Below are 12,622 nucleotides of genomic sequence, written 5' to 3' on the forward strand. Positions count from 1 at the left end.
GCTACATGCTCAGCTGAGAAAGGAAACCAGACCCACCTCTCGGCGCATGGCGCAGTGGACGGTGATGATGACAAAGCCTTGGACAGAGTCGAAGACGGCAAAGAGGACCTGGAGGAAAGAAATCACACATAAGCAACTACCACACCCCCAAAAGACCATACCTGACCAGGTAATCCGTTGTGTCGTATTACTGTGCAGTCTGGGGACTATTGAGCTTAGATCAATCAGTGAATGAAAAATTAGCTGACACACGGGACAGTTTCCCATTTGAATTTTTTTCTTTTTCTCGATGCTGAAGCAATCTCACAGTTGCCATTTCAGACTTTTCTCATAGACGGGAAAAAAATTATTTTTTATTTTTTTTTTTACGTCTGAGAGAGGAGAAATAAATCTTGCTGCTGCTTGGCATGCTGGACCCTCTCCTTAAGGCACCACGGGGGGCTTTAACACCCACAGTGGTAACTCCTCTATATGTAGCCCGGTCTAACTGTGCTATTGAAGTGAAATGAGTCACTCATCGTTCATTAGAGAAACAGTGATACTAGTGTAAAAATGAGTCGGCCAATTCATGATTATTCAACCAATCCTCAGATTAAGTCCTACTTTCCTTCATTGTTGGCCCTTCTACTTGTGATCTTGACAGTGTGGGAGTGGATGTTTTTTCTTTTCTTTATACTATGTTAATAACTGTCCTATTTTTATCCTGGCTTTTTCTTTATTTATACATGATGTTACAATGACATCATTATTTCGTCATTATCCATTAAATGAATGAAAGGTAGGGGCACAACAAGAAAGAATGAGAAGGTAATTGTGGAGCTAAAGGTCTTGTTTAGGGATTAATATGTCTTTATGAAAATATTTCCATATTTATTTAATCATTTTATCTTTCCTTATGTTTCACCTATTGCCATAAGATAATGTACATTGTAAATACATGGTAAAAATCTAGTCATTTACATGTAATAGCTTTAGAAATCTACTCAGAAAAATATAAATACAGAAACAAACAAATAGATGTTTTATTTTCTTGCTGTTTTACTGATTTATTTGTGGAACTTCTCTCATAAATGATCAGAAACTAGGAAAAACTGAAACATCGGTTTGGAGAGGAAGAAAAAAAAAAAACAGACGCTGATGAACAAATGGAAAGTTATTCTGTCTTCTGCCAGGATCACACAGCCAGCACAGAGCATGATGAACCTTTCAACGCAACTTTGCCTTCACATGTCACTGTGCATCACCTGGAAGAGCGTGGAGCGGCGGTCAGTTATGGCCAGCACCGCTGACATCCAGGTCAGTGCTAACAGAGGAAGAACCACACAGGAGCTCCACAGAGACGCCCTGTCAGAAGAAAAGAGGAAGTAGAGCACAAAGATGGGGGGGGTTGGGTGGGGGGGGGGGGGGGGGGGGGGGGGGTTGGGGGGGTTGAGAATGGGATAGAGGGAACAGTCAGTCTCAAACCAGACAGGCCAGCTCTGGTAAGGCTTGTAACTCCACTCCTCACACACACACACGCACACACACGCACACACACACGGATCAATCATAAGTTCAATTGTGAGCAATTTGAAGCTGACTGCCACAGTGCCATTTGGATCAGACTTCGTAGTCGAACTGATAAGTGGAAGATGATGTGTAATCAAGTAGATAGTTTGGATTCTGACAATTGCTCACAATTACATGGCTGATGGACAGTAAGTGCCATGCTGGGGGACTGTGAAACAAAAAGGCAGAAGCTCGACTTTGGGGGAGAAAGACAGTCCACTGACAAGAATGACACGAAGACTTTCAGCAGAGCAAGGAGTTAGACTCCAATTTCAAATGTTCATGCTGTGTGAGCACAAATTCATAGTTTTGGAACTGTCAGACACACGGCTTTGTCTAACTACGCAGATAAATACGTATGTCCCTGCTGGGGTGCATAAAAGCAACGAGTAAAAGAATGATAAAGGGGCCGTTTGTGAGTTAAGTTTGCAGGTGCTATTGACTTTAATTTCAACCAGACAAGCCGGTTCACCAATATAACATCATGAAAAAACCTACTCCATTCCACTAATGTACACAGTGTCTCTTTTAATGAGAGGTTATATTTCAAATTGATTCATATTAGGCCATATTCATATTCATGTTGGCCAGCGTGTGAGAGGCAGCGTGTGAAAAACATCCACCCTTAATGATTCCATAGGACTAAGAGGGCAGCCAGGTGCTAATCGAATGCACTTCGTCAACTGATCTTCAGCAAGTGTGAGCACCTCTATAAAAGCAGAGGTGGTTAATTGCTGCCCATCAATCTGCAAAGGGTTTATAAGGCCATGTCCAAACAATTTGGAGTCCATAATTCTACAGTGAGGAAGATTATTGGAAGTGGAACACATTCAAGACAACTGACAGTCTTCCCAGCGAGTTCACCCCTAAAGTCAGACCGTGTTATGCTCAGAGAAACTGCAAAAAAACCCAGTGAGCTACATCTCAGACTCTGCAGGCCTCAGTTAGCATGTTAGATGTTAAACTTCCTCACAGTACAAATAGAAAAAGACTGAACAAGTACGGCTTGTTTGGAAGGGCTGCAGGAGAAAGCCTAAAAAGAACATGGCAGCACAGCTTAGGTTTGCAAAGCTGCAACTGAACGAACCACAAGACTTCTGGAACAATGTTCTTTGGACAGATGAGACCAAAGTGGAGTTGTCCGGTCATAATGCACAGCAGCGCGTTTGCAGAAAACCACACACAGCATATCAGCACAGACACCTAATACAAGTGTCAAGCACGGTGGTGGAGGGCTGGTGATTTGGGCTTGTTCTGAAGCCACAGAACCTGGACAACTTGCAGTCATCGAGTCCACCACAAACTCCTCTGTATACCAAAGTACAATTTAGAGTCAAATTTAGGGCCGTCAGTCCTGCAGCTAAAGCTTGTCCAAAATTGTCATGCAACAGGACAATGATCTCAAGCACACCGGCAAATATGCAACAAAATGCCCCAAAAAAAAGCAAAGAAAAAGCATGAAGGTGTTTCAGTGATCCAGCCAAAAACAAGACGTCAACCTGATTGAAATGCTGGGGTGGGACCTTAAGGGAGCTGTGCATCAACACATGCCTACAAATCTAAATGAACCGAAGGAACGTTGTCAAAAAGAGTGGGCCAAAATTCCTCCTCACGGCTGTGAGGGACTGATAACGCCATACAGAAAACGATCTCTTCACAGTATTGCTGCTAATGTGCTTCTACGAGCCACCGAATCATGGGCTGTCCTGCTTCTGCATTTAGGTTGCATTCTTATTCAATAAATAATGACAAAGTCATAAGTCATCTGTTGTTAATCTGAGGTTGCATCTAACTAATCTTAAGACCTGAAAAGGACGAGGAGATTTTTTTTTATGACGTCACGATACTTAGAATTCAAAGAGGGTCGTTTTTCTTTTCTTGGAATTATCTTGTCACAGCTGTCGAGCGGTGGTTATCTTTTTTACATCGATGAATTCCCATGTAGTCTGTCAGAAGTTTATTTATGTGAATATATGCAAGACGGTGATAGAGCCTCACAGAAAGAGATTACTTGAAGAAAACTCATCCAAACCGTGTCTACAGGCAGCGGGACAAAGAACATTAGCATGAATACAAATCACAGCAGAGAAGGATCGACTCACTTTGTCTTTAGAAAAGGTCTTAAGTAGAAAAAAGTTAGTAACGGCTCTGTTGCACTTACAACAAAAAAGCCTGATTCACATGTGTTCCCGAACATGGCCAGGATCTTACCATCCTCTTCTAATCGCAGCAGACAATCATGAAGCGGCACAGCTAAGACAGAAGTTGCTGCTTTAAGCTGAGCGCTTTCCCAAAAATAAACACAAAGCCGCAATGAAAGACTCCCACAAGAACGGCTTGGGTATGCACAAGGCAGTTGCGAAGGTCTCTTACTCGGAGGCTGTTTGCACTGATAATCAAATCATGACAACAACCCACAGAGAAACAATTTTTAAATGTCTTTACAGATTTTAAAATGTCATCACGCAGTAAAAAAACAGTGGTATGCAGACTGAGGAATAATGGGAAATAAAAATAAACTACATAAATCTACCCTTATCTGTTCAATCTGTTTTTTTTTTAGCATACTTTAGGGATGCTACATGTCTTTGGACTCAGTTAGATCCACACTAATCTCTTACAGAAGCACACAGAGGCCTTTATCATGCACTGCGGCGGGGGTGATGTTTACATTTTAGTTCTAAAATTTATCGCAGAAACTCCATAAAGCGAAGTTATTGGAGTAAGAGTAATTTGTAAGAAGCTGCATAAAATACAACTAAAACTGAGCCAAAGGCATCCTCAGTTTTAAGCATTGATGTTAGACTTTGAGTTCCACAACTGATGCTCAAAATGCATCTCCGTGACCTTTCCTTTCTTCTTTAGGACCTTTTAAACTTCACAACTCAACCAGGCAGTGCCTCGTTCTGTCAATTCATGGTCTCCAACTGCAGAATCCAGACACACTGTCATTATTGAAATTGCTCCAATGATTGGAATACTCTGCAGATGGCTGCTGTTTATACTGAGCTCGGTATATCCAGTGTAGCTAACTGTGCACCTGCAGCTTGGAATAAGAGGCAAAAAACAAACAAACAAAAAAAAAGACGGGGGAAACGTTTGGCTCCCTTAAGGCCAAGTGAAGATTAATTGTGTTTTATCTCACCTCCAGCTGTCTGCTTGGAATTTTGATTGCTCTTATCATTCTTAATTGGCTTTTTTTGTTTTGTTTTGATTGATACGAACTGTTTTTATACGTCATCATCCTCATCCAAGTGTCGACCCTCAGTTTTGTTTCATTTCTCACGTGGCTTAATCATAAAAAAAATGCTTTGATTGCATGAAAGACTTTACACAGATGCTTTCAGGCACTGTGCAACGACCTCTCACTAGTACAAGAAGAAGAAAAGTTCTAAACTTCCTATGCTTTTTTTTCTTTTGATAGGTAATGTGCTGCTATTGCCATCTGTTTAAAGAGGTTAGGTTAATAGTAGGTTCAAAGTGCATTACAGTAATGTGCTTACGGCGGTACAGTTTATCTAATCGACAACGTGCTTGAGACTGAACTACGCTGATGTGTTAAGCCTCTGCCACGGTGTAATGCAAGTTTAAAGAACCTCGAAAAAATGACTCACAAACACAGCTTGACTAGGGTCAGATATGCTTAGTGCACCCAAAGGAAAAACCACTTTGGATCAACACATGCTCTCATTAAACAGAGTTGACTTGCACTTTGTTTTTGCTTTCGAGACTAGTCTGAACGTCGTCCTGCATCATTAGCGACAGCCAGGCATTAAAAGATGGAGGAGAGTGGGGTTGGCGGGAAGTAAGAGACGAAGAAGAGACGGTGGAGACTGAGAGAGACAGAGAGATGAAAATGGACTAACATGGCGTTGCTGGCAGTCGAGCTGGACATAGCGGTGCTCGAGATCACGCCACACTTGGAGCATTTCAGGAGCAGTCGGCTACGCCCCTCCGCTGGGACACTTTTGGACAAACACACACACACACATACACGCACACAAAACCATGTGAGGAAGAAAAGAGGGGGAATGGGGTGGGGGTGGGGGGTGGGACGGTGGAAACACATGTACCAGTCATGACAGATGAATGTGAAGGTGGCACAGTCCCAAAACAACAAGAAGAAAATGACAAAAAAAAACAAAAATCAAAAGATAAAAAGAAAAGTGGACACAACAGAGGGAAGGAGTGGAAAATAAAACAAAAAGAGGGGGGGGAGAAAGAAAAGAAAGGCAAATTAAAACCAGATCTTGAAAAGTAGCAGCAATGAAAAACAGTCAGAATACAAAAATCGATTCAAAGCAAGTAGAGAGAAAGTGAGAGATGGACGCTGTAATGTTACAGCAGCCATGTGGATTAACAGATTACAATGACACGGACGGGAAGTACACCAGCCATTTCATTCCACTGATAATACACGCAGGTTTGTGGGTTATCTATCAGGACACGTCTCAATACGAACGGAGGCTTTATGAGAGTGACTGGACCGGTTGTTTACTTAGAGTTGATAGAGAGGATTGGTGTGTCTGCACATGTGTTTGTGTTGTGCGTGTACGTACGATTACATACAAGTAGAGAAGAAGCACGTTACACAAATGACAGCCTGTCCTGTTAGCAACACCACTACAGCATGCCTGTATGTGTGAAAATTTGAGGGGAAAAGCTGCTTAATATGTGGCTAAGGCGTGTTTGCACACAAAAACTGCTTTAATCTCCAGGTTAAGAATGGCTAATCAATCCCCCAGAGAGCCAATCTGTACTTCTAACGCGTTCCATTATAAACAAACTATCAATTTCAATTTGTGCAATTGATACACGTTGGTGGAAATGCAATTAGAGAGAGAAAAAAGTGCAAGAAAGGTCGATGGAATCAATTGGTGTGAAAATGAAAACACGAGTTTAGCCTTAAGACCCAAGGAGATCTCCGCCCAGGAATGGAAAAGATGATGAACGCCTGCTCACTGCTTTAATAGATTTAATGTTGCAATTGGATGCATTTGCATGCATGTCACACAGATATGAATATCACGCGTGCACATGTTTTCAACAGTTTAAAGGGTCTCATCCACATAATCTAAGCATTTACTGTATTCAATTAGATTTCCAACTGCAATTGATTTTCACGCAACTGAGAAAACTAGATGGCAACAGTATGTGGAAGGGATGCTGAAATTGATCTCAGAGAGAAACAGAGCACAACAGATGTCGAGTCATTTTCTTGCCAAACTGAATCCTATTTTCTTTATTTTTCTGAGTGAAGATGCAGGTGTCGCAAAGTGTTTGTGCAAAGTCCCTTGAAAGCAGGTTTTAAGCTTGTTGCCTTGAAAATGCTGCCTGACAGACGGCGGAATTTATCCAAAATGACAAACTTGTTAACCAAGTCTGCACCAAGAGTTGTGGGGATGGATGAGTGAGCACTTTGTTTGGGTGCGCATCTGCTCAACAGTAAACCTACCCTGCTCGCTGCTTTTTAGACTTGTCCGAGATGCCGTCTCGGGACATGAGCTTGTTAAACACCACGATTCCGATGAGCATGTTCACCTAGGAGAGACAGAGAAGAGAGATCAGCACAGCTTGAAATAAACTGAATGGCAACAGAAAATCAATTTTTTGTTAATGTTCCGATAGACTGAAGACGGTCCTCCGTGGACAAAATGGAAATGAGTATTTTGAACGTGTCTCATACCATACTTTAACTTACATGACTATTTTTGTATTTTTGAATACAGTATTAAATAAATAATGATTAAGAAAAAAATATTCTTAAACAGCTCCTTCAATAGCATGTTCCATTACTTTGTGTTATTTTGGAGAGAAAACAAACAAACAAAAAAAAAATCAACTCAAAAAGTCTGATATAACCCTGTCACTCTTGTTTGTGTCTGCTTTCGTCTCATCCAAATACCTCATCTAGTGAGCGGGTAAGATTTCCAGGGGGATGTTACGTTGCATTTCCGAGCAGAATTATCCAGTCTAACCATTTTTTATCTCAGACTCCAACCCTGCTGCATACTCTGATGTGTTCAAATATAAATCAGCAGTTATGCGGTTCACTTCTCTTAGGAGAAAAATAAGTTAAATAATGCTCCACCAACACTTTGTTGAATGTTTTATGTCTCAAATTTAAAATCAAACTTCTTGTTGCTGTTCAGGTTTTTTTTTTTTTTTCGGAAATTGGAAATTCTGCGTTCACAATAGTTATTAAATGCAACACGAATAGAGCAACAGTCATAAGAAAGAAAAAACTTGTAAGCATCGCCAATTTAAGTGTAACACAGAAGAATGGGCCAACAGTTTGCCTCATAGTTTATCGAGTCAATATGCAAAGTAAGAATTACAACGTGACGTTGGTCCACTGACTAACAGTTACATTACTTAAAATCTGCAGAGTGATGTTTTCCCATCTCGGGACGGTCACTGGTGGAACCTCAGATGGAGGAAATGTAATTGAGAATACAATTGCCAGTGTTTTTGATTAGTTTGGTGTGTGGCAGTGTGAGCTTTTAGGCTCTCACAAGCACATGTTCTTTGTATGTTTATTGGGTAAAATAGGGCTATTGAGTGTAATTTATTGTTGAAATTGGAATTTGCATGGTCACGCAAAATTGCTCAAGTCATAGGTCTCCTTTATGTTCTTATTGCAGCATTAGTGTAGACTTTCAGAGGGAAAAAAAGCTTAATTTACGTTCAAATTTCAGTTTTTTGCTTCTTTTAAAGTGACCAGAGCCAAAAGGAATCGATGCTCTACCGAAAGCTGAGTCTGCTGTAAAATAAGATCAATGAAAGTCTAAAAATAAGTTAATTTGTGGGAGTTTGGATTGGGAAATGACAAAAGCAACAGGGGAAATCTTAAAAGTAGTAGGGAAAAGAGTAAAAAAAAACTAAGAAATGAAAAGAAAATTGAAAAAGAATATACAGAAATAAAAGTGTGATTGACATACAATAAATTATTTCATTTGTGAAAAAAAATTACATGAATAAATAGAGAAGTAAATTATCAAACAGCTGGACAAATGTGGAAAATTAAAAATATATAGGACACTGATTACGTCTCTTCTTTACTTCTCATACCAATAAGCAGTTTATAGTTAAGCCCTCCACACATCTGGCTATACTGATCCTGTGATACAGATTCTATTGGACTCACACGCAGATACACATCTGAGCAAAGTCTTGTAGATCTCTTCCACTCTGAAATCTTGTCCATCTGGGAGATTGACTTTGCTGGTGACATGTTCTTTATAATCCTGACTTTCAACATCCACCCATAGTCTTTCTCCCAGCAGCTATGGGTTTCTTTGTGGAGTCTTTGATCATTCACCTGCTTGTGTTCTTTGGAATGTCAGCGGTGAGGCGTGTCAGTGATAAGCGATATTTACACCCATGTGCATAACTGCTGTGTGAATGCCACGCATTCCAATTCTTATCAAGCTTCGAAACTCAGAAAAGTTTGCATGGATTCCTTCCTTCAGCTGTCAAACAGAGAAGCTCCAGGCTAAGAGAACGGCTTTTATATATTCAATAAATGGCTGCAAGAAATCCTCCGAGTCGAGCAGCTAAACTAACGTGGTCAGTTGGATTTTCAGATCCTGCAGCTTCTGCAGGCGCCAGCTTTCCGCTTGAAGCCTGTTTCCTTGGATCGTCGGCAGCGTGATTCATCTGGCAGCTTTCACAATTCGCCAAAAAACACTTCCTCTCTCTGATCATGAGTGTGTCACCGCTGACAACTGAGTGCAATTTGCCAGACTGCCAGAGCGCAATTGTCATGCCAGTCATGTCTGGCCTCAGCGCTGTGAGTCAGCATCATCCTGCTCTCATATCTGCCCAAGGCCAGGTTCATTAATTAGAGAAGAGTCCTGCGGGAAGGTCTGTGTTCCTGTGCCCGACTTTCCGCTCTCATTACAGCTGTTTGTCAGAGTGGGAGCCCTAGCGACAGCACCACAGGGCCGGGTACCACATCGCAGCTGCGGTGTGGAGCGTACGTCGACATTGTGGAGGAGGAAAACCCAAAAAACAACTTCTAAGCAATTCTCTTGCTGGATTCTACTGAATTGCTGCAAACTTTTTCACACAAAAACCCCAAATGTCAGGCAATGATTCATCATAATGTGTCAAAATAATAATTTTAGATCCATGTATTTCGCATTTCATTAGAAAAGTTGTAGTTTTATGTTGTCTTAAGAGAATTCTCTGAGGATATGTCTTAGAGAACTGTAAGTCTGCACTTGCAACTCACGTAAAACCATTAAAAACTGATGCAGGACACATGTATAGGAGTTTCTTTGCTGAGAGGGTGCCATCCATCCATCCATCCATCCATCCATCCATCATCTTCCGCTTCTCGGTTCTTAATGCCTAAAAAAAATAATGACTCAAGTAATTCAAGAAATCTTTGGACTGTGTACAGCCTTTTCTGACTATTTAATCTGAGCTATAAGTGGCCTTGCAAGCGGCTATATTATCATATTAATAAATATTCAGTATCAAATAATCCTGATTTACCTGGCGAGTAAAACCGCCACTGGAAAAAAACTGCCAGGCTCTCATCTGGAATGGATTTAAAAGTCACACCTGTGACGCTCTCTGAGTCATACGGCCTGTAAGACACGTGCTGCACAACGTGTGTGCCGCCTACAGCGTGCCACCCAACAGTAACGTCGGCAGTGGCACCAATTACCAATCTGGTGTTCAGCGTACTCCATCCAGACTTATTCAGCCCAGTGGTGGAAATATCCACCCAGGGATTCATTTAGGAGAAATTAGCTCAGCCACATAAAGCAGCACACAAAAACAGATGATTAAAGCACCACTGAGATGCAATCAATGGGCTCAATGTAGAACAATGCAGAGCTGTATTCAGACCTACGCATGAAAATAAAAATGTGCATCATGGCGATTAGCAAAAACAAAGTGCACATTGTTGTTTGTGGCTCACACTGTTTGTCCCATATTTATGTCTGAGAGGAGGGTACAGTGACTCATGCTTTAAAAAAAAGACATTAGACTGAGAGATTCAGAGCAAGAATTCGGCTATAATTCACCCCAGAAATACGCTGCATTGCCGAAAGCTCTTGTCTGCTGGAACGTATTCAAGTCTTTTTCTATTTCTGACATTTTAAACTCAAGGATCAAAGTGCTCAGCTCATCATTTTCAAGTGCACGCGTACGCTCTCGCATGCACGCGGGACAGTGAGGAGAGAGGAAAATCCTCCGAGGTCATCACACAACTTTAAAGCTCGGAGCTCGGGGACTAACTCGGGAGAAATATTTGCAGAATTATGCAGCGGGACCTGCGAGAGATGGCGGACGGTTGATCTGAGAGCGAGGGAAACTCGCCAAGAGAGAGAGAACGGTGGACAGACTCACCAACACGATGACAGCGGCAGGACCAACGAAGGCGTACAGCAGGCCGCCCTCCAGAGATAACCAGCAGCTGGGGGGAAAACACGAGAACAAAAGAGATTCAGGTATCACATTTGACTTGAGTGCCAAGTACTTAACCACAACGCATCCACAATCATTTAAGTGTCACATTTACTCATAACTAGGGCCTAGGGCTGGGCAACGATTCAAATTTTTTATCTAATTAATCACATGATTTCCCCGATTAATCACGATTAATCGCATTTGTATGCAAAATCCAAAAATGAATTCAAAAGTAGTGTGTAGCTTTTAGCATTTAGTTTTATTTTAAATGTGCTGCAATATGAATGAAAGTGAAAGTGTGTTTTGTCTTTAAGTGATATTTTAGACTGGAACTACTACGGTGATAAGACAATTCAACTTGGCAGTGTTTACAGATGACTTTGGTCATTCCGGCTCCGCAGCAGACAGCAACAGACTTTTACAAAATAAAAGCCTGTGAGCAACAGACTTTTACAATAATAAAACAAATGATGAAACAGGGGCGGTTTGATGCGTAGTGGGTTGAGCAGGTGCCCCATGTACAAGAGGCTATAGTCCTCGCTGCAGTTGGCCCCGGTTCGAGTCCCGCATGGAACGGCCCTTTGCTGCGAGTCATTCCCCCTCTCTCTGCTTCCTGTCTCTCTCAACTTTCCTATCCATTAAAGGCACAAAAGCCTTGTTTTTTTGTTTTTTTTTAATAAAAAAAAATAAAAAAGACATGCGTTAATGCGCGATAAAATATTCATTGGCGTTAAATAATTAATGCGTAAACGTGATAATAACGAGTTAACTTGCCCAGCCCTGCTCATAAGTTTAGTTGTTGAGGGTGAAAGTATTTGACCATGTAAGGAGGTTTCCCCTCAGTACGTAACAGATCTATTATGTTCATGGCCTAAAGCAAAACCTAATTTGGTGTGAGGACTATCAGGAATTAATGACATAAAACGTGTCCTGCGGCGGTGTCACCAGAGCGTGCAGAAATCTCTCGGTCATCCAGATTTCAGCCGAAAAAAGTTCATTTGGTATTTCACAACAAAAAGGTGGATCAAGAGAAATTGGTGTCTCTGCCAAAGGTAGAACGGCTATCATTGTTTCAAGAACAGAATTCTTCCTAACGCTTTTCAGGGCTTCATAATCCAGTCAGTTTGAGGTTTGTCAAAGCTGAGTTTCGGGGAAAGAAAGTTTATGTAACGTTATTGGCTGTTTGCTAATCTCGTTAAGCTGCGGAGTTAAGAAAGTTGACAGTGAGCAGCTGTAGAAAGGCATGTGATAGAGATAGAGTTTGAACTAATTTACGTAGTCGCAGATCTGCAAATATCAAATTAAAACAAAGGTGAAGAGTTACATTTGGGTCGTTGTAACTCACAAGGTGATTAAAAAAAAAAAATCTCCTAAATATGTAATTTCCACGAAAAGAAATTAGTTTTTTGGGGCTTAATCAGTGCCTGGCGAGAGGATTTAATATCTTTCAAAACACTTGGGATGTTTCTTTCTAAAAACTCGTTAATCCAGCTATAAATATTTAAAGTTGCAGAGATGTAAAAGGCCATTTTTCGAAGTGGAATCTTGATGATGCTTCTTGTAAATGGCATTGCCAACAACACGGTGCGCAAAAAATAAGCAGCAGAGGTGTCTCGTACATCACATCTAGTCTAAGCCCAGCCCTCCA

General features: G+C 41.2%; 1 protein-coding gene across 13 annotated transcripts in view; it reads right to left on the reverse strand.

Annotated features, from left to right (window-relative positions):
• The window catches only part of adgrb2 (adhesion G protein-coupled receptor B2), a 253,955-nt gene that overhangs the window by 34,573 nt on the left and 206,760 nt on the right, over positions 1–12,622 (reverse strand). For 11 of the 13 annotated variants that reach the window (XM_075449014.1, XM_075449022.1, XM_075449023.1 and 8 more), the window contains exons 21-25: positions 10,915–10,981; positions 7,004–7,089; positions 5,415–5,513; positions 1,245–1,344; positions 37–108 (exon numbers count right to left, since the gene is read on the reverse strand). In XM_075449014.1, the coding sequence (XP_075305129.1) occupies positions 37–108; positions 1,245–1,344; positions 5,415–5,513; positions 7,004–7,089; positions 10,915–10,981 (424 nt within the window). The remainder of the gene's footprint in view (positions 1–36; positions 109–1,244; positions 1,345–5,414; positions 5,514–7,003; positions 7,090–10,914; positions 10,982–12,622) is intronic. The other 2 variants (XM_075449024.1, XM_075449016.1) reach the window with 1 other exon arrangement.

This window comes from Odontesthes bonariensis, chromosome 18 (assembly GCF_027942865.1).
Source record: "Odontesthes bonariensis isolate fOdoBon6 chromosome 18, fOdoBon6.hap1, whole genome shotgun sequence".
NCBI lineage: Eukaryota > Metazoa > Chordata > Actinopteri > Atheriniformes > Atherinopsidae > Odontesthes > Odontesthes bonariensis.